At 40.7% G+C, this 22,118-nt stretch overlaps 3 protein-coding genes across 7 annotated transcripts in view; 2 read left to right on the top strand and 1 right to left on the bottom strand.

The window, feature by feature from the left end:
• The window catches only part of PDILT (protein disulfide isomerase like, testis expressed), a 23,878-nt gene continuing 1,760 nt past the window's right edge, over positions 1-22,118 (bottom strand). The window contains exons 2-11 of one of the 3 annotated variants that reach the window (XM_032703522.1): positions 16,170-16,376; positions 13,184-13,317; positions 10,874-11,011; positions 10,051-10,161; positions 8,977-9,135; positions 7,816-8,013; positions 6,685-6,805; positions 5,093-5,274; positions 1,315-1,404; positions 1-189 (exon numbers count right to left, since the gene is read on the bottom strand). In XM_032703522.1, the coding sequence (XP_032559413.1) occupies positions 121-189; positions 1,315-1,404; positions 5,093-5,274; positions 6,685-6,805; positions 7,816-8,013; positions 8,977-9,135; positions 10,051-10,161; positions 10,874-11,011; positions 13,184-13,317; positions 16,170-16,376 (1,409 nt within the window). In that variant the 3' untranslated portion in view covers positions 1-120. The remainder of the gene's footprint in view (positions 190-1,314; positions 1,405-5,092; positions 5,275-6,684; positions 6,806-7,815; positions 8,014-8,976; positions 9,136-10,050; positions 10,162-10,873; positions 11,012-13,183; positions 13,318-16,169; positions 16,377-22,118) is intronic. The other 2 variants (XM_032703524.1, XM_032703525.1) reach the window with 2 other exon arrangements.
• The window catches only part of LOC116794671 (acyl-coenzyme A synthetase ACSM4, mitochondrial-like), a 17,524-nt gene continuing 16,661 nt past the window's right edge, over positions 21,256-22,118 (top strand). For all 3 annotated transcript variants that reach the window (XR_004359848.1, XM_032703508.1, XM_032703510.1), the window contains exon 1: positions 21,256-21,369. The gene's annotated coding sequence lies outside the window, so the exon portion shown is untranslated. The remainder of the gene's footprint in view (positions 21,370-22,118) is intronic.
• LOC116794670 (acyl-coenzyme A synthetase ACSM3, mitochondrial-like) overlaps positions 21,257-22,118 on the top strand; it is a 24,379-nt gene continuing 23,517 nt past the window's right edge. Inside the window, exon 1 of the mRNA XM_032703503.1 lies at positions 21,257-21,369. The gene's annotated coding sequence lies outside the window, so the exon portion shown is untranslated. The remainder of the gene's footprint in view (positions 21,370-22,118) is intronic.

Consider the following 22,118-nt stretch of genomic DNA (forward strand, 5'->3'; position numbering starts at 1 on the left):
CTCTTTATTTTTATTTTTTAATTCAGCTCTGTGTTCTCTTGAGATGATTCATTCTTCCAGTGAGCTCCTTCCAGGAATGATTCCCCACAATCCTCAGAATTTTTCTCTTTCTCTGTACTACTAAAGTTCTTTCTCTGTTATTACAGTCTCTTTTTGGCTGCGATCCTCTTTGATTCCTCCCAAAGGATCCTTTTAAAAAATGAAATGCAAGAGAAAAGCTGCTTATTACTAATATTCACAAAGACAATTGCTCTAGTAATTCTCTTCAAAAAAATTTTAAGATTGGTTGAAGCACAGGTTTTCATCTTTTCAAGCAAGCAGCTTGAGGTCTTATTAATGAGGTCAGAAGTAGAGCAGCTGTTGCTAAAATGTGCTTTTCAGGTTTTCAAACCTTTTTACTGGTTTATATTTGAGCAGTGAATGCATGAGCAAACCAAAGCCTCTGGTGGAGATAAGTCTGAAAACTTAAAACTATTTCTTCAGCCACAGACAGCTTCCCTACTAGTTGAAAAGAGCATTAATAATATTGGCATCCTGTGGATCCACTTCATGTCTGGGTAGAATAGGCCCAGGATTCTTATAGTGGGTGGACAGTGTCTCCATCTACATGTCAGGTTTTTTCTGATGCCTGTAGCTGTCTATGTGGAGATTGTTCACATCACTCAAAGTGTGTCTTTTTGCAGTGGAGTGCCTGTGATTAAATAACAGGCTGATCTAGGACAGCAAGCACTTATCTGGTCTGATTTACAGTGGAGAAGAAAGGGTCAAGGAACCAGACAATTATCATAACCAGATTATCACAACCAGACATCCTCTGCTCTCAGTTGTGTCCTCGTTTCATGAAGAGAAGCTGCAATGAATGTAACAGAGTGAGGTGGGCAATGGATATTTGAACCACTCCAGCTGCAGCTGAATCTTACTTAGCTAGGGCTTTTTTTCCAGCTAATATCGTGACCAAGTGTTTCTTACACCTCTCAGGGTACAGGCTCCTTTCTGCCAGGCAGTACTTACTGCCAGAGTGTTGATGTAGTGACTCAGCGATAACAGGAGCAGTGGGAGAGAAGGTTTCTGTGTGATGGAAACAAGGATGTGAGGGGGTGTGTGCCTGCCAGGCTGTGTGTATGACTGCAACTGGTGTGGTCATGCCAAGCTAGTCAGCTTGAAAGCAGCTACGAGCTGGTAAGAACCACCTAAGTGTTGACATGACAGTGGCCCAGGAGTGTGGCTGTGCTATGGCCAGCTCAGGTGTGCCCACACAAGGTGTGAACATGCCTTGGATCACACAGCAGATCAGTGTCTGGGTCAAATGCCTACCTTCTCTCCTGGTTCTGCTATTGTCTTGCTTTGTTCTTCTAAGAATTCAGAAAATGCCTCCAGTGTATAGTCCCCAGCATAGGCCACCTCCTGAAAAGAATTTTAAGGTTGAGTATTTAACTCTGTACATAAAATTCTGGAAATAACAGCAAAATCAGCTGGAGCATCTCATTTCTTTAGACTGACCAAATTCTAGACTTTTTTGCTCAGTTTAGAAAGCGAGGGCAGAGGCACAGCAGGTTCCAATGTCATCTGAAACTCAAGTGTAGAGAAGTAGATTACATCCCTGAGAAGAAAAGGATTTGTATAAAAAATATAACTATTATTGTATAGCTTCAGCTGGGATTCTGCTAACTGCTGACATCAGTGGGGTTCTTTGTGCTTAACAGTAAATATTGGCAAGATATTTTGAATAGAAGTCTTTTCAATGTCAGTGTCCAGTCATGATATTCAAAGTTTTCTGAAGATTTTGATGGAAATTCAAATTCTGAAATAGTTTTGAAATACACAGTCTAGAAGTACCAAGTGTTGCACAGCTTGAAAAAACAGGATGAAGATGAGCAGTGACATTAATTTTCTTATCCTTCACCTTAAGTTGGGGATTTACTGAGGACTTTCTCCTGAGGAAGTTTAATGAAAGAAGAAGTTTCAGTTTAGAGCTTTAAAATTCTCTGAGTGGGTCTAGGCACCATATTGTGTTTTAAAGATGCCGCCCCACCAAACCTTTGCTCTCTGGAAATATAAAAGGGTTTTGCACAAGTCTTCTAACAAAAAGTTGTAGAAGCTCATGTACATGACATTGGCAATTGTCTGCTGTTACCTGAGTGTATTTAGAAATAGGCCTATTATTTAGAAGCCTTTTATCCTTTGGGTTAAGCTCACTTACTCCCACTGAGACCAATAATCTTGTGTTACTTTACACTAGTCACGTTTTTACCTTACTTGAGTTCAAAGGTCTGTAAACAAAACACCTCCAGTCTCTGGTGAATTCACTAGAAGTGTACACTTTTAGTATACTAAAAGTTTTTTATTCCAAATCAGTAAGGTATTCTCTTGTAATAAAAAGTGTGTCAGCTTTTAAACTACTTTTATATGTTTGCAAGCTTCAGTTGAGAAAAATTACTTTATTTCTCCAGAGGCAACTAATATTCTCAGATGAGTCTTGATTTTTATTGACTCTGATGGTGGCTGAAACAGCAATTTCTCAGGGCCTGAAGACCTGTAAATCCAGAGAAGAAGCTGATTCCTGCACTGGTTACTGAAGATAGGTGTCCACACTTTTCATTAGAGTAATCAGGACATAATAGTATATAAATGTTATTTTTCCCACTTAACCCATTGAAACAAATAGAATCATCTTAAATCCATCTGAAAAGCTGCATGTTTTTCTCTTAAATTTGGAGTGGATAATGCAGTGGATGAGTTGTTCATCAGCTTCACAGATGGAGCTCAGATGATGCCTGGTCACCTCCCTCCTCAATATAAGTCATCAGATTAATTGTAATTCCTTCAACTCTGGCTATAACTGTTCCTTGGAAACTCAGTGCTTTGGAAAACTGGACACATGCTTAAACACCCAGCTGTAGATCTAGGTCTCTAGCTCCATTTAACTCCAGTTAAGTTGAAGTGGTTCCTGATTTAAAAATATTGTCACTCATCTGGTTTTGCATACACTGAAGGGAAGAGAGTGACTTGTCTTTAACTCCATGAAAAGCTGAATCTGTTCTTAAACAGACAAAGGAGTGGCAGTCCATGGAAAGGAGACAGTTCATAGCCTGCAGACCTGGCACATGCTTCTGTTTGGAGGAGGGGGGTATCTGGTATGATCTCACCAGGTGAGAGTGCTTGGAAGGGACTGCACAGCAATGTGTTCTGCCTACGGCTGTGCCTTTAACGAGCTGTGAGAGTGTCCGTGGTGAATGCAATAACTGAGTTCTAGGAAACAGCTTTGGTTTGTGTTATGTTAGCCACATTTCCCTTGCTCTATCAGAAGCAGGTTTAGACTTCACATGCATTTTGGTGTGCTTTCTACAGTCTTTTCATAGTTATTTCATCTTTAGAGCTCCTACTTCTGTGCTAGTGTCCAATTCATTCTTAGTCCTTAAACAATGGGAAGGATCAGTAGAGATCATTGGAAAGCTCATGTGCTTGTGTTTCTAACTCTAACAAGATACTGAAGGCTAGAAGAGACACTGTGTTATTGTTGGACTCCATATATTTCCTGCTCCTCTTATTCTTCATTCTGAACATACCAGTTTCTCTTCAGCTCCAAACCCCTTCTATTGCTCTTTTCTTGGCCAGAATAAGGGAGTAGGGTTTGTAATTCTGGGGCGGTGCCTATACGGTGAAAAACACAGGAGATACTCAGAGCCTTGACATTTGTATCCTGTGCTTTGATTTTCATTAACTTCTAGAGAAGGACATGTGGGAGAATTTCTAATGTAAATTCTGGCTGGGCAGGAAATAAATATGTTGAAGTGACTGTGTATTATCAGCTCAATTGTGTCTCAGACCATTTATGGTCATCTGTAGTGAGAAAAGATGTCTGTGGCCAACTGTGCCATAAGAGAGAGTGTCAGAACACAAGACTGCAGACATCTACAGGACACCTGCATTGCTGGTCAAGTACAAGTCAAAATCTCTGCATTTGAGGGACTGGTGTAAAAACATGGTGCACAAGGCTGAAATTGAGATTTCAAATACTCTTTCGTTTCAGGGTATTTTTAAGTATGAAGCAGTCCCTTAATAGTTAATGGAAGTCTTTACTGGTTTTTTGTTTGTTTGGGTTTTTTTGCAAACTGCCATTTCTTATGAGCATTTAATGGGTTTCTGCTTTTCTGCATGAAGACTAAACCCAGTGTGAGTGTGCAGGACTGCAGTTCAATTCATTAGGAGCTGTGCGTGCACATCTGAGAGGAAAATCTCTCCTTCAAAGATTAAATAAGGACATGGGCAAATGTCTGAGAATTTAATTTAAGTTTAGTACTAAGAAGAAAAATGAATAGCTTAGTAATATCTTAATTATAACAGCATCTTGATTTTTTTTTCTTCAGAGATATTTTCTTTTTAATTAGATAATCTACATAGATGGAAAATGTAGCTATTTAGTATTTTTCCTTGCCTTCTCTTTTAGCATCATTTTCTGATTATTTTGTAACATAGCTGATTCATATTTGCATAGTGCAAAAATCATTGGTCTTGACAATAAATATTTATTCTCAGTTGAGGCTGTGTAAAATTACTGGCATGAGTGTATAGAAGAAAGTTTTGGGACTTGAGTTTTGTGAAAATGTAGAGGCTATAACAAGAGCAGTACCAGCATTTTAGAGACTATGGTCATACCTGCTCTGGAAACAAGTAGCATAGGTAGTTCTGTGACAGCACATCTCCTGTCATGGTTTGAAGTAAAAAGGCACTGCAGTCATCAGGAGGTATCTGTAAATTCACTCAGACTGTTGCTAGAACCCAACAGGAAGACTGGAGGTTGTTAAACAGCAGAATGTGAGGCTGTAATGACTTGTAGTCCAAGTCAGTAAATTATATGTGGGCTCTTGCCACAGCCTCATAAAGAGAAGGAGACAATAGAAGGTTTTCTCCTCTAATTCAGGTTCTTGACAGCAATGTCTTCTGCTCAAAAACCAGTGCTGAGTAGATGAGGACCAAAGGTTTCTTACTTAAAGGAGTCCTTTCTCACTGTGACACATGTGCACATGCAAACACGGCCCTTGTCCCTTGGTGTGCAGCTGTGTCTCCACACTCTTCTGTGACAGCTTCTCACCTGGTAATCTGACCCAGCAGGGAAGAGTGTGAAGAATGGGTATCGAGCTAACCCAACAGACAGGATGTCATTTGCTGTGACATCTATCTTTGCAATGATTACGTCTTCACGACTGTTGTATTGCTCTCCTAGCTTATCCCAGATTGGCAGGAGTTTTCTGCAGTCATGGGACCAAGGGGCATCTGCAAATTAAAAAACAAAAGTAGAAGGATACAGTCTGACAGGAGAGCACGTGCTGGTGCAATCACTGGGACCTATTTAGCTCTTCAAGTTAGCAGGGTTTGGGATTTCAGTTGTGGTCAGTCTCTGCTTGAAACCATTCATCCTTCATGACTTTCAGGTTTTCATGTAGTGATAACTAGTTATTCACTAATGCATTTCTGATAGCAGTGCTGCTTTGGCTCTCTTTAGCCTTTTATGACTATAAATGCAACACTTGGACAACTTTGCTGGAGATGTGTGCCAGGTAACCAATGCCACCCAGGTAAGTCTTGCATCATTCCTATAATGAAATATTTCTCTGAGGCACAAAATACTTCCTGAATACTAAAATTAACTGTGTTCATAAAGCATGCTATATTTACACTGAAAGGAGGAGTTTGAGGTATGGTGCTGTTTTGACTCTGAGCACTGCACTGATGCAGGTTAGCAGAAAGGCAAACTGCTGAAAACCCAGAATCCCCTGAAACAGCATAAAACACAGTTGCAGTCCTTCTGTCAGGAGAACAATGCTCATACTCAGTTTATACAGAATTAAAATTTCTGAGGCACTTTGCTGACTAGAGTACCTCCCATTTACCAGCCTTTCATTTCCAGAGGACTCGGTTCAGTTCCTGCTTAGATCATTCAGTTTGTTCATGACACTGAAGTGTAAAAATTACTTGTGTGAGTGAAATGGCTGCAGCCAACAAGAAGGGTGGCAGGAATGTACTGCCTTCATGAGCCTCTGGAATTTGGGGCAGTACAGCTAGAGGTCTCTATTTCTCTTAATGCTGCATGTTTGCTTTACTGAAGTAACCAAGGCACAAACTAATCCCTGCTGGCTGGTACAAGGATAGGGCAATGGCTTCTTGCTGGAAAGAGTCATGTAGGAAAGCCACTTCCCTTGCAGACAGAGGAGGATAAAAGGAGCTATGATTTGCTAAACCACAATTCCTCTGGGATTTAATCCAAGAGCATTATAACCAGACCATTTCACTTAATTCTCCCTCTGCCCTTGGAAGACAGCCTGACTCATGCTGTACAACACGCTGTAATGTTCCATTGTACAACATGATGCTCTAGTGTCATGTTGTCTTTCAACACTGAGATTTGATATGGCCCTGACAAATATTTACTGAAGGGATCCAGCACTACCCAGTGCAACACTAAGTCAGCAAAGGTATCACAGCGTTACCATAGATATGACACAAATTTTTCTTCGGCGCTTTCCACAAGCAACAAAGATTCATTGAGCTCAGCTTCTGTAAAGTGCAAAAATTAGTTTGGTATATAAGCATGTTAGCTTGGTATATGAGCATGAGCTTTCATTTTTTCCTTCCAATTGATCATGTTAAAGCAGCTTAAAATCTGAATTCAACAATAACACTTACAAAACATAACAAACACAGTCCTGGTCTTATTGAAGACGATACTGTTGAAATTCTTCCCAACAAGCACTTTGACAGGCATCTTGTCCCAGTCTTCTGGAATTTCTTCACTAGAGAGATGTACCTAAGCAGAAACAGAAACATTGCTGTGAAAATGCAGGGACCATTGAGAAACTGTACTCCAGCTCAAGTTAATGTGAGAATGGTGTAGCATTACCTAATGTGCACTGTTACTACGTGATAATTTTTTTATATCTTTATATCCCAGCCAGCCTCCATGTGGTACTACCTCCTCTCCCTTCAGCAGGAGCTGGGGTCTCACACCCCTGCTTAGTTATTAGTCAGAATTAATCATTCCTATGTTGAATACAGACTCTACTATAGTAGAGTCCCTGGTGGGACTGTGCCACTCAAGCAGATCTTGATGGGGATAAGGTGACATTCTGTCTCTTCTGTCTTTCTGCCCCCCTCCAACACTGAAATCAGGATCTACTACTCAAATTTCTTAAATTCTGCCTGCTCTCAGACTGACCACTTCATCTTTTCTCCCTGTAAATGAGCCTGAAGAGCACTGAATAAGCAAAACGTTTTAATGTATTTTTCACATGAATGTGATGATGCCTCATTATGACAACAAATGCTGCATTTACCATTGGGACTGATCCCCCTGGGAAAGTTCACTCTGCTAAACCAGCTTAAAACAAATACCAAATCCTACTCCACTCTGAAACTGTCAATTCTCTGTTTACTGGACTTTTCTGTAACCTCAACATTTGTCACAATCATTGTTTGCATCTATCCCAACTAAGGGAGTGAAATATCTCAGTTATAGTATTGGGAAGATTGATATGTCAGAAGTTTTTAAACCACTAAAATGCAACAGTTGGCATCAACTAAAATATTGAGTCAGAAATTATTCCATCCAGTTTTTATATTGAAGGACTGGAAAACTTTGTAGTCCACCTCAGAGGAATGTTCTGTCAACAACTGTAGATGAATGCATTGGGGTGAGAGTAGATTAACAGACTGGTGATCAGAACAGGACACTGTTCTAACTTAAAAAGGCGTGCCTTACAAATATGTTAGTGTTTTAGCTGGTGTAGTAGAGAGGTGTCTTTTTAGTAATGGACATACCTTTGCTTTTCCATTGAGGTAGCTCTGGCAAAATTCTCTAAGGTTCTCCACAGTCACCTCGTCTGCAGGCATTTTGTACTTTGCATCACTTGTCAGATTTAGGATTCTCACGGCAGGAACATCAATGTCCCTGATGCGAAAATACTCAAAAATTCGGCCATTCCTTCCTTCATTAGTATCCACCAAAACAAACAGTATCTGATAGTAAAGAGAGAGTCATGCATCTGGTTGATTCTTCCAGGTTTGGATTAGCCATTTTAGAGAAATGGAGCTTGGCAGTGCAGGAGAATCTAACACTAAATGCAAGGAATTGTGTAGAACAATTTTTGGTCTCAGACCAGAAACCAGCAGCTCTATGGACTTTATCATACCTTCATCCTCAGTTAATAACAACTGCTAAAGCAGCCAAAAGTAATGGAGTTTTTCCCTCTGTTCTTTCACAGTGGTTTGCTACCACGTCTTTTAGCAACACTTCTAAATTACTCCTCAAAGTGCTTATTGCTCTTCCTCATAAATCTTAACAGGACAGAAGAGCTGAAACACCTGTAATCATATGTCTTTACCAATATGTGATATTTTAGTACAAGATGACTTACTGTTCTTCAGTGTGTTGTGTACTTGGAGCAGGAAAAGCACCAGAGTGATTTGACAATGGAAAACTGAAATTCTTGTGAGTATGACTGCCTATAACTGTCCATATACATGCAAACACATGCTGCAAGCAAGGCTATGCATATACCTTGCAATATTCCTCAGATTTTGTAACTGGTTCCAGCCCTTGGTTCAGGCAATACTCTGAGATCCTCATGGCATTTCCTGGTAGTGCCAGAAATTGCCAGAACCTTGTTAAAACTCTCTTTAGTTGGAAGCTGCTCCTGGAAAGTCGTATTTGTAAAATCAAAAACAGGTTAATTGGGAGCAGCTGGAATTAGTCTTCCTTTGTGTGAACTTTATATTTTAAAGAATCATGTCCTAGTAAGGTTTATTTTTCAGCTTGTCCTTAACAAATTCAAATAATAGTTACTGAAACTGTTTTTAAGTGGTTTTGTAGACTTAGAAGATGGACTGACAGCAGTACTTCTACCAGTAATAATGTTGGTGAGTGTTTTTCCACGATCTTTTGGCATTCATATTTGCAGAGCTGGAGTCAGCATTACAAACCTGTCCTCTGAATTCCGCAGCAGCAGACTTGTAGTTTTCATAAATCGCACTGAACGTCTCCGAGTTCGTTGGGGTGAACAGCAGGATGTGATTTTCAACAGGGACATCAAAAATCTTCACAGATGTCTGGGAAACAAAAGGCTCAACATCTGTTCCACTCTTTGTAAGCAGAACAGTGAATCAGAGGCTCAGTGTATCACTCAGTTCTGTTATTGCAAATTTTACTTTTTAAGACTCAATTCCCAATCATTTCCACAAACGTTGGATTTTTTTCATTGTTTTAAAGAAGATAAAGTGAGAAGAATCAGCAGCTGCTGATTGGTGTTTTTCTGTTCCAGGGAAAACCTCATAATTATTCATAGATTTTTACAGTCAGAAGTGCCTGTGATCTTCTAGTCTGCCCTCCTGTATAACACACACTGAAGAATGAATGCTGAAAGTAAAAGGTAGTGTTACCCTGGGAGGCCCAGCTGCGGGAGCTAGACCTGGCTGGGCACATCCTTCACTTCTAGGTGGCATCAGCAGCCTATGTCTCCTTCCCTGCACAGAGCTGCTCTTTTTCTCATGCCACTCCATGATCAGAGGAAATGGGGTGTCCCCCAGGAAAGCAGGTATTTCCATGTCTTTCCCTCCCTACCTGCACCAGCAGCAATTATTGCCGATTTCTTTTGTCCTTGTCTTGGCCAGAGCACCTGGTTGCTGCATCGGAGTGGAATGATTGGAGCCAGCACCTTCCAACTTCCCACCCCACTTAGCTGCTGCAGAGGCAGCCCAGGCCTTTGTGTTGGCTCCACAGGAGGAAGGTGTTTGCATGCTCAGAGTTCATTGTTCAACCAGCCACTCCTCCTCTCCTCTAGGAAAAAAACGTCTTGCCAGAGGGAAGCATCGTTTTTCCTGGGTTAGACCAAAAGCTGTGTGTTGGGTTCTGCTGGTGTTTCTAGATGTGTTTAGGGCTGGCCTTTTCAAACAAACAAAATTCTCAGTCACTAAGGAGCAGAAGAGCTCCCTAGGTCTCTTTCTGCATGGGTTCCTGTCTTTCTCCTGTGGCTTTTGCTAATGCAGTGAAATACATACCTCAATATTATATTCAGTGACCAAATCCAAAGTGAAGGTTTTGATTAGCCTTGTTAGACCCAGTTTGTTCTGTCTGCCATTTTCAAGCACTTCATTGTGCACAGGTTTTCCCTGGACAAATAGTGAAGTTTGTGAGGTTGTTGGCCTTATCAACTAAAGTACCAAAATGACAGTCTTTAAAAGTAAGAGTTTTATGATCCTTAACAACTGAAATTCTGTAACTTATGAAACAAATGTCACAGCTAGATTACAGAATGAGATCATAGCTAAAATTCAAGGTACAGCTGACAGTTTTATTTTGTTCAGTAATCTTAACATACTGAAAAATCTTTTCTACATCTATACACACTATCTCTGACATACACTCTCTCAGGAAATTCTAGTTCTGACTACTTCCTAGCCTAAATAGTGGTGTTACTCTGTGTAGTTCTGTTTTTACTGTTGGCCACTTCTTCTATTGTGGACTGGAAGAAAAGAAGATTCCTGGTCGAAAACAACAGATAGGAAAAGAGGTGAATGTCTGCAAATCTCACTGAACCTGGCAGCACATGTTGATTAGAATGCAGGTTGGCAAGCAAAGCTGTTACATCCAGATCCTTAAGCATAAATTAGAAACCTGAATATAGGCAGCCAGATTGAAAATATCAGTTGTCCAAAGGTTGCTCATTTTGCCACCCACTTGTCTCTCCTGTCTGTAAATGCATTATTTTTTGTGTTAAACTGTTTGAATTTCAACTAGGAAATTATTTAACCTGAAAAACTCCCAAACTGCCTTTCCATAGCCCAAAACTGCCACAGCACACCTAGGCTTTTGTACTCCTACCTTCTTAAACACAACAAGAGTGTTCTTCTGGATGCCGTAGTCAGCACAGACGTCCTCACTGGCTGTCATCCCAAAAGGCATCTCTGGCACATCTCTTGCCATCTCACAGAAAACTTCCACACTTTCATTGTGAAGTTCCTAGTCCCAGAAAGAATATTTATTAAGACTGTGTCCTGCATCCTTCCAAGATGCACAGGAGTGAGAGCTACAGGAGAGACAGGCCCCTAAAGGCTTGTGAGGTAGAGAGGAGAGTACAATTGTGAAGTGGGTATAGCTTGCCATGATTAGCTCCAAGGGGAGTTCTTCACCACAGGGGAGATCATAGAAATGCTGTGACATGATAGTGTTGGCTGACATGGGTGAGTAGGGATGGTGTGTGGTCCCCTGTGTCCTTCCTGCCCTAATCTCACCTGCCCTGTACTCCCCTTCTGCCAGTGGGGAGGGATGGTGCCACCAGCTGCTCCCCTTCCACAGTGCCTGCACAGCCAGTAGGATGTGATAGATTAGAGAGGAGGGCTCTCTGCTTGCAAGAGGACCTGACTGATGTGTTTGGGGCTTTGACTGAGTGCTCTTCAAGGGAAGGACCTTGACTTCTACATCTGTCAAATAGTCACTGTGCTGTCCACCCTCAAACTAATAGTAAATAAGCATGATGAAAGGCAGCAGCACTTCCAGATTTGATTTAATCAGACAATTATTTCATGCTAGATGAATAGTAATTTATATGCTGAGACCTTCCAACACATCCTGGCACTCACAATTGTGAGCAATCTGTGACTAATAGAAGGCCAAATACAGCTCTTTATTTGCTTGAACACTATTTTGTTGGCTTCCACCCACTAGAATTCTGACATGCCCTAGCTCATGCTCATCGATTGTCATTTCAGCCCCCGAGTGAAATCAGTGTCCTGTCAAACACATCTGCAGGCAATATCTGCCATCAGTGTGGTTCAGGGAACTCTGGCATCACTGTGATAGCAAGGGCTTCTCAATCTGGCCCAGCACAGAAAAACTGCCTTCCTTCCTAAATGCCTGCAAGCAGATTGCTGCAAAGAAAAAAATCTGGGCACTCTGAGCGCTTTCACAGTTTGTCCTACTATGCTGGGTGTGTTCACCAGCTTTTTTACTATGGGGTATTTTGCTAATGAGTCCTGTTTTCCATATCCATTAAACTTGGACTATCTACTATAGCCAGCACATTTGGGACATTATCAGTTCAGGTATGAGTCCAGACACTGTGCTTTCAACTGGGCAGAGAGAGATACCAGAATAAAAGTCTCTTTAGATAGAGAAAATCTTTGACTGAATGTTTCAGATATTAAAAATTTCAAGGACACATTGAAAAAACAGGAAAAAACTATTCCTGTTTTACTGATTTCTGACAGCATGCCTATTGACTATTGTTCACAAGCATTCAGCCCCAAACTCTAACAATCTTATTCTGCTCTGGGAACTGGCAGAATTTGCTTGAGAAAGGCTTCATGTGTTGGATTATATACAGTGGTAGTATTTTATGACTTCCTATCCATGAAGATTTGGCAGCTGACAGGAGCTGAAAACCACAGTTAGCATGATATTCATAGAACTGTGCTCTGACCCCTGATTTTCACTGAAGTTGTTTAAATCATCAGCTGGAAAGATGAAGAAAAATCACTTCAGTATATTAGATAATATCTACTGCCTTTTTTTTGTTTTTAATGGACTTTAGCAAGAAGGGAACATTCCTTCACCAGAACAGCCTCCAACTAATCATGTCTATGATTTTACGCCGTGTTTGAACAGAAATCCAGTGATAGGTAGCAACTCTGGGCAGCAATTACAACTTTTTGCATTTGCAGACTCCAGTAGCAGTGTAACTCACACCAGCAATGGGTTAAGTCTCTGTGAACCAAAGAATGAAGTTCAATAGTTCTGCCCTCTTCCCAAGACCCACTAAATATGGGATGGTTTGGCAGAAGCCCTTTCTCTGAGGATACAGGAAAGACTGCTGTGACAAGCCAGGGCTGTGCAAACACTGCTGTAGCATCATGCTCTCAGAATCTGTTCTCAGGGTCTCTGTGCCTGGGTACTGATTAAGGAAATGTGTTGTGGTGTGAGGTTTTCTTATCTCTGCCTGGGATGCTTGTCTAGAAGTGTGAAAGAGTAGACAGAAAAAATTAATTTTTTTTAAAAAATGTCTAGAAAACTGAGGGCCTGGGTTTTTCAGGTGAATTCTGGGTCTTTTGGATGTGTGGGATTTGGTGGTGAGAGCAAGCAGTATATCCCAAAGTTGGAACAGAAACCAGCCTTTTAAGCTTTCCTGTGAATTACCCTAAAGAAGCCGATCACTGCCAAATCATCAGCTTTTATGAGGGCTTCAGCCTGAGCAGTAGAGTTGATTAAAACAGTGCAGGGTCCTGTTCTTCTTTTCACCCACGTAATAAAGGCTGAGGCTTGTCGGACTCCTGTGGAAGGACGAGAGAGTTAAAATGACCACCAAAATGAACAGCAGAAATTTCTGTGCAATCAGGATAGAGGCAGTATAGGTACAGGGGGGTGCTGAATACAAATGGACTTGGACTCCTTAAGACTGAGGTCAAAGCTGATTCAAAATGGGCTTGAGACATCTAAATTCAACCCCAGGGTCTAGTCATCATTTAAACTATTGCTGACTCTGGAAGATCAATGGTGGATCAGTACTGTGTTTTCTGGGACCTCTGCAAATAATTGTAAATCCAGTTAAATTCTTAATCACATATGGAGAATAGAGATGAGGAAATTCAGACAACTAGAAAATCTGTCCTGCAAGATTTCATATGTCCCAAAATCACGGTAAGCTACAAAGTGCTATCGACCTGAGGCTTAATCCAAAATTACTTCAAACCAATTGCAGATTTTATTGAACTGTTTGTTCAATTAAATTAGGTGTCAAAACTGTTCCTCTGGTGCTGCAGGAGTGATCTGATAGGCACAGAGACATGTTAAAATTCCTCTGTGGAGCTGTAGCATCACTTCAGTTTAGACACAAGAAAAAAAGCAAGTGTTGAAGTTGTTCTTTAATTCTGGATTGTTCCATCTCATCTGTTTCTTTGGTAAATTCTCTTCAAGATTTCAATAGTTTTAGAATGTTGGGTATCTTTAAAAAATGCATTTTCAAGCTATCATCTTTACAGAGGAATTGGAGCAACAGATCAAGGCTCAGGTGATTAAAATCTCAGCTGTAAAGTAGCCCTTTTATCTCTGTCTGTTGTGACAGACAGCCTTGTTGGACCAGAGCAAGAGTCCAGCAAAGGGTTAATGAAAATCATACATAAGAAAGAAAAAGCCTGTATGCTGTGAAGTGCTAGAGTCAAGATGCACAGAACAAGTGGATTATCAAAGATGCAAGTCCTGGTACTGGACTTAGCAGTATGACAAGATCAAAATAGAGTCAGACCATTTTACTCTCCTCAATTTTACAGCAGGCAATACTGCAAGTAGTTTAAAATACAGGTTTTTTAAGGTTAAGCAGGCAGACATCTGCTCTGGAGTGTACAGGCTGCAGAGCAAAGCACAGAGCAGTATCTAGTGGTCATATAGTGCTTGACTTCTGCTGTCTAAATCCAGCATTGAGATTTTGCAGCTTATATCAGTGCTACAGCCCCTTAGCATATTTTCCATGTGGTTAATTTTTCTATTGGGTTGCTTTAAACAACCTAGGTAGCTTATTTCCACTGGCCAAATTCTGACCTGGCAGTTGTAAGTGACAATTTTACAAAACCTAGAATTTGGCTTTCATCTTCTGTCCATTGCCAGGGCAGCAATTCAAAAATTCCATCTTCCATAAAATGTTTGAATTGATTTATTGATTTAAGCAAACTCTGCAGGGTTTTTTGTGGTATGAAGCATGCACAAAGTTCTACATGAGAAGTCACTAGGTGGTCACTGCACATTTCCAGTTGTCAATGCTCGCTGTTTTAAAAGTCATACGTGGTAGGTGAGGTTTTACTCATTGTTGCACATAAGCATTCACCAGTTAACAAAATGTGATTTAAGTCATAATTTGGTGGCACATGTGCTCTGAACAGTTGGTGTACAAAACACAGAGCAGAAGACAATTTCCTAATTCTTGCATCTTGCTGGGAAGTGTGTCTGAAAGAGCAGCTCTGCTGAACGGTGGCTCTGTGTGTGTTGTTAAGATACCCTGTACTCACTGGTTCACACGAGAAAATGTGTCAGGTTTACCAGCTTAAAACAGGTTTTCTTCTCAATGCTATAGATGTAATCAGAGACTGAAGGCAGGGGCTTTTGCTTTCAGATATCAGACCTCTAATAAAAGTTCAGTATGGCACATCACGCTTTCAGTGGCATTTGTGCAGAAGCTGCTGTTTGCACAAGTCTAGGTGGTGGGAACTCGGTAAGAAATTCAATAGCAAGGAGGAGCAAGTTACTAAAAATACTGAAGATCAGCTTTCAGCAGCAGCCACAGGGGGCTCAGCAGTTAAAGATATCTCAGCACTTGGTTGTGTACAGACTCAGGAGGCAAACTTTAGGTTCCTTTCTTTTGTTAGTTGTATTAAACTTGTGATTCATCTGTATGTGCTCTGAGTACACTAAGAAATTCTTGCCCGAGTCATGCAATTTTTATCATCTCTGTAAAAGTTCATCATTTTAGGAAAAAACCCAAACTTTTTTGTATATACTGTAAGTGAACAAAAATCTCTAATAAGGCCTGGATTTCTGGGATTGCTCAAGTCTGTCCTTGTCTTTGCTTAATAACTTTTTCCAAAAGACTTCAAGTTATTCCATGTTTTTTCTGAGCCACGTATGAGCTCCCTCTGATGGCTAAATTGCAAAATTATTTTCCTTAGCTTAGGATGCATCCCTGTATATCAGGGAACCTAGTGAATTCACAATTCATTGATAGATGCACAGTGTTGCTCCAGCCTGCTCCTGTAAGCACACTACCCATGGGAATTGTAGTGGACCAGAGGGGTAAATGAAACAGTTTGGGACCAAATTCTTGTTTGGCATAGCTCATTAATGTTTATTGTAGTATATGGGAGTAAGTTGTCTTGTTGAGGTGATTCTCTGTTCAGTGTAATAACACCAGCAATTAGTTTGGCTGTGTGAACATAACACAGCACATTCAGTTATGCACTTGGAAGATGAATTCAGATTCAAGTTCTTGTACTGGTACAAAGGTAATTGTAAAACCCAGTTTGCTACTTTGCCTATTCTTTATCTGAACATCTACGTTTTTCTTCTCAGCAGCATAATAGATAGGTACATCCTGTCATTACATATTATTATCTTATCAGTGTATAAGACAGTTTACCTTTGCAGTCTATTGGATCTTCCCTGCTGCCGTTCACAAAAAGTTTCACAGTAGGAAATGCTTGAATATTAAATTCTTTTCTCAAATCAGGTTGGTGTGTCACATCAATTTTGCCAAACTGGATTCTTGGAGCTTCTTTTTTAAGCTGTCGTGCAGCCTCAGCAAATTCTTCAGAGAAATTCTGAGATGATTGAGATAAAGAAACATCTGGAAAAGGCCAATCAAAAGCGAGTTACATAAGCCACAGGGTGAAGCTTTCTAGTGGAAGTTGTTGTGTCAAGTAGTAGCTGGAGGAGTTGAATAATCCAGAAATACGACTCAGAAATAAATGAGAGATTATATTTACTTCTTTATATTAATGCTGGTTGTTCACCACTCTGCATGTCCTTTGACCAGCCATGGTGAACAACTACTAACATTTCAGTAGTCTTCTGTTGGGAAGATATGACAAGGAATTAAGAAGTAATTTGACTGACTGTGCTGGGTATGAGTTAAAGGGAGGTCAAGGATAGAGTTAGATATCACTCACATTAACACTCTTTGATAAGATCCTATTTTTGTAAGCACTTCATGAGGCAAACATTTGTAATGCAGAAATTACTTTTCCAGGTAAGATATGAGGAGAGAAACAGAGGAAAAGAATCTTTTAGAGACTGGCAATGTATTTCTGCCTACTGTGCTGTGTGCCAGCCCTTCTCTAGCTCACGTGGCAGCTGTGTGTTTGGGGGAAGGAGAAGGGCCATCCTAGTCTGGGATCTGGAGCTGTAAGTTATATAAATATGAAAAAAGGACAAGAGAAGAAAACGAGTCACATATCTGTATTTAAAGTCAAGTAAGAGGTGAAGGCCTGAAGCTTTACAGTTTTGCAACTTCAGTTGAAAAAAAAAATATTTTTTATTAAAATTGAGATATCTTGTCTTGTTAAAATTCTTCTATTATAAAGAGCAAAACATTTTTCTTTAGATTCTGCACAGGAAATGTTTAGTTTCTTCAATATGCTTTGTGAACAGATGAAAAACCTCCAGTTAATCTTGATTTCATACATCTGTGTTTACTCTTTTGTGCATGTATGAGTGTGTTTGTGTACACACATGATCAGACACATACTTGCACAATTGCACACACAAATGCACGAAAGCATAAATCTAACAAAGCATCTGTCTTTTATTCTTTCACAAAACTACAGATGCACTTCCCTACAGCCTACCTGTTGAAGACATTGCCCAGTGTAGTTATAACCAAAAAGGAAATGGACTGGAACAGCTGCTCCAGCTGCTCACATGCCAAAGCTTGTTAGTAGGACAAAACTTAGTGTCTGTTCAGGGGACACTCAGATACTGTGGTGATGAAAAGAAGGTGCTTCTCTAAAGTAAATGAGCCTTAAGACAACAGTCCAAAACAAACTATGTTCTAATTGCCTATAAAATTATTATTTCATCAAATAAATTTATGATTTGCCAAAGAAATTTCATCCTAACCTTAACTTCCTTTTTCCAATTTATAAAAATGGTCTTATGAACCTTTTCCCCCATAAGACTGTAATGTGCTATGTCCTGGGACATTTTGCTGTGGAGTTTAAATGTGCTGATAAACAGTGACTGCAGGTGGTAGGGCTAGCCCAGAACACTCACTGGACTTTCCAGGAGGAAGGGTGTCCAGGTCTGGACAGAGTGCAGCTGGAATAAGGATCAGGAAACCACAGAGAAAATCAGGATCCAGCACCTTCTAGCGAATTCCAAGCCAATGTTTTACACCAGAGGCAATTTCAGTATAACGACTTTTTCCTAATAACATAATGTTGCACAGTTCCTTTTACCACAGATGGGAACTTGGAAACTTTTGAACTTGGAAAGCGCTTTTTGCACAGTAAAATGAGAAGGGGCATAAGAAATTGTCGTTGAGGTCCAGACACAGAAGCTGAAGCTTCACAAATATACAGGGAATATTAAGATTTACGCACATGAGACATTGATGTAGATTGTCAGGGGGATTTTAAGATCCACTTTTCCCTGAAATATTTCAGTTCCAAACAGATATTTTAAGAATGATCTCCTATCACTGAATGACCTGAGTAATCAGAGTTGAATGTAACTAGTAATGCAAGCAGCATGTTTAGATAATGAGAGTTGGTAGAGTTAGCAGCTCTAGGCTGGAGATGGGGAAAAGTGCATGACTCCATCATGTAAAAAGTAATCAATGCAGTCAGAGACCAGGAGAAATTCAAGTACCATTAACCTGAAAACTGCGAGACAGAAGTTCAGTGAGTGAACAGGCTTCTTCATCAGACAGATAAAAACTGTTTCCTTGGCTACCCAGAAACCACGTGGAAACATCCATCGTGCACCTTTCCCCTGCTTTCCTGAGTGATTAAACTTCTCTTCAGCTTTCCATCAATTCCTTTTCATTCCACTCATTCTCTGTTTGCCTCCCAGGTGCTTTATTTTTCAAGTTGCTTGAGTGTTGCAGCAAATCATCATTCCTTTTCTTTGGAGCCTTTTCTTGAGTTTTGTTTCGCTTCCTCTGGTTTAGATTTTTTTTGACACCGATCACGTCAGGCATTGGGATGAGGAAGCAGCTGCTGAGGTTAACATGGCATCACAGGCTGCAAACTTAAGGAGAGCTGAGCATCAGCAGAGTATGAGAACAGACACAGATGAGAGGCAATAGAGTTGGTGACAAGGTCACCAGGGAAGGCATTCGTGGGTGGTGGGACACCCGTGTAAACCAGGGTGCTGTGCCACAGCTGCCAGAAGGTAGAGGCCCTTCAAAGGCCATCAACTCAGGAACAGCATTGGATCACAGTGGGAGAGTGTCTTCATTATCTGTAGTTTTAGTTGTGTTGTAAATAAAAACAAGGATAAATTAAGGGTTGGAAAATTAAAAGTGGTAAGAGAACCAGAAATCTTGTATTTTGAGAGACTCTTGAGTACATCAATAACCTGTGTAAGCTGCTGGTTCTTTTTCATAGTGCAGTTTACTGAGCTAAAATACATTGAAATGTGGATTGAAATTTTTGCTGATACATGGATGCATTTAATGACTATAAAGCATTCTTGAAGTCAGTATACATGGAAGCACCATGAGTTCCTTTTCCTTTAGCTAATTGCTGATGGCCTCCAATCTTAATCTGCTGTCTGTTTTCATGGTTTAGGGATTGCTGCAGTCATTGTGATTGTGCCTGTTGTCATGCTGGATACTGATTTCCTACCTGTTAGTTTCTGACATGGTCACAAAATCATTTTAGCAGTCCCATTTGTCATCTTCCCTGTAGGCTGCTTTTTTCTCTTGTGTTACAGATATATAATTTTCTCTGTAGAAGACTCTTGAGATGAAGAATAGATTCATGTTTAACAGATCAGAGTGGAAGGGTGTTAATCTTGCTGCAGTTGCAAACTTTCTTGTGTGACCTTGAATTCTCCCATTTTGTTCTACAGTGAGATACAGCCATGGTCTCCTGTGCTGACCTCTACTTTTTAACTGATGTTTGCAGTTCATTTGAGATCTTTTGCTGTGCAAACATCAAGGATTATTTTAAGTTTGAATCCTCATTCAAAGGAGGACACCTACATGAGGAACCCATGGTAGTCAGTAAGTTTGCAGCAGGCAACTAGAACATCATCTTTTACCTGTCCACACATGTGTTTCCACTGTCCTGGGCATTTTTGTATGCATAGTTTGCAAACAATTAAAGTGACTCTTTTTCAGAGGATTTACTCCTTAAAGACTGACACAGATTTCTGAGGAAGTCAGAATGAGGCATGAAGTGGAATGAGGTATCCACATTCCACTGTCTTTCACACTGCACTATGTTCCTGTGGGAAGATTAGTTGTAAGAAATAACTATTCTGTGTGGGTTTGAACTGTTTGCATTCACCTCCTGTGGTGAGAAGACCACACCTAAACGCTGAAATCATTTCATATCACAGGAGTGAGTATGCTTTGGATATTGGCTTTATAAGGGAGCTGATCACCTGAGCTGTATAATTGATTTAAGATCAGTCATGCCCCACCCTGCCCTCTAGAAATCTCCCTTTTTATGAACTAGTATATACATACACAGGTAGCAATTTCTTGGTGTTTTTTAAAAATAGCATCACCTTCAGCCTTTTTGTCTTTAAAAGGAGATATTTATCTTTAAAAGTAACCCTTATCTTGCTTATTAAATGTCATTATCTCAGCATAATTGTCAGTCATGGGTTGCAGGAATCCTATGAGTGACCCGGTGCCTCACTGGATGTACAAATGTTCTGCCAGAAAAAGTAAATATCACTTTTTCATAAATGAGAGTGGGCTTAATACACAAAGGAGTTGGACAAGGTCTGCACCACTTCTGTGCTTGTCCTTAGGTTAACCACATGTTTATCCAGGAACTGACAATTTTTCACTGGAAAGGACAGGAGCAGGCATTCTCAGAGATCTATGGAATCAAGCATTCAGTGGGAGCTGTGCCTTTTCCTGAATTCTTCTCATAGGTGGGAGGAAGTGATGTTAGCATGTGCTCTGAAAGCAGTGCTTCTAGTGTTTGTGTCTGTGAGTGTGTAAAGTTTATTCTCCCTCTGATAAGCCTATTTGTTACAGTGCTTGGGATCTTTTTTGTGTTTGTTTGTTTCTGCAGTAAAAGCCAACACAGGGACTTCTATTCAGCCAATGTATAATGTAAACAGTGAAATTCTCACACGCAGGCATCATTGATCTACCTTCTGCTGGTGACAAGTGCCCTGTATTCCCTGTGCCAAAAGGCATTTGTATGAAATTTGGGTCAGTTTAACGTGGATTAGGAGATGCCACAGCAGAAGAACTACTTTCAACTGAGCACTGAGGTTATGTGCTCCTGGCACAGGCAGGGCACATAACTCAGCTGGGCAGGCAGCAGGGCTTGCACATTCCTGTGTGATGCTTGTATGGTTTTCAGACATGTCTTGTTCCACAGCACAGCTGGGATGAGGGCAGAAGAGTGCTGGGTTTCTGGATCAATACTTTGTGTTCACGCTGGGTACATGCCCTGTGCACTTTGCCCAGCTCCAGAGGGTACCCGTACACTGTTTGGCACAAAGTCAGAGTGTATTTATAGTAAATCTTGCCTGAGGGAAGGCAGACCTGGGACACTGTGAGGGTGGAACTGACGGGCTTTAGGAGGATTTGGGGGTCGCTGGGCAGAAGACATCAAAACAGGCCTCACCTGATAAATATTGTGGGACTGGTAAGTAAATAATCATATGCCACAGGGAAAGCATTGGGGTTTTCTCATAATTGACAGGTCTAAGAGAGAGTGTTGAACCAAAGTTTGGAGCTCAAACTTTTCCCTGTGTTGGTACAGTACTAGAAAAAATCCCACCTTCTGGGAAGCCTGGGATTCCTTCCCATTCTCTGACTATGTCTCTGTGATTGAGAGTGAGCCAAGAAAAGAAAGATCTCAGGTCTTGCATTCATTCTGGATTTCTGAAGCTGGTTCCTGGCAGCCCCATAGATTTCCTGTGTGATCTGGGCAATATTGCCTTTTCTCACATTATCTAAGTTTCCTGAATAGTTCACACAGATTGTTTATTCAGATAGCCTGTTTTAGGGAGTAGGACATAAAATATTAGGGCTTTATGGCTTCTCTGTGCAGGTGCACATGCGTGTCTCATCTTTAGTCTCTTTGTGCTGTGGCAATGAAATGATTACAGCAAATGAATCATCTTGTTCAGTGCTGTGGAGTCAGGTTTCCAACATCCTGGGGCATTGCCTCACTGCAGGATAGTTTTTCGCTCCCCAGAGGCTGTTTACTGGCATGTCTCCAAAGGGAGCTAGAGAGGATGAGGCCAGTGATTTCCAGGTAATGTATCTGGGCTGTGGAGCTCATCACTCTCGTGACTGATTTCATAATTCTTTACAGGGATTGCAGATGCCTTTATGTTTTGTGGGGGAAAGGCAATTCATGAGTTTTCAATAAGCCTTTCAGATATCTTG

Source organism: Chiroxiphia lanceolata, chromosome 16, assembly GCF_009829145.1.
Source record: "Chiroxiphia lanceolata isolate bChiLan1 chromosome 16, bChiLan1.pri, whole genome shotgun sequence".
Taxonomy (NCBI): Eukaryota; Metazoa; Chordata; class Aves; order Passeriformes; family Pipridae; genus Chiroxiphia; species Chiroxiphia lanceolata.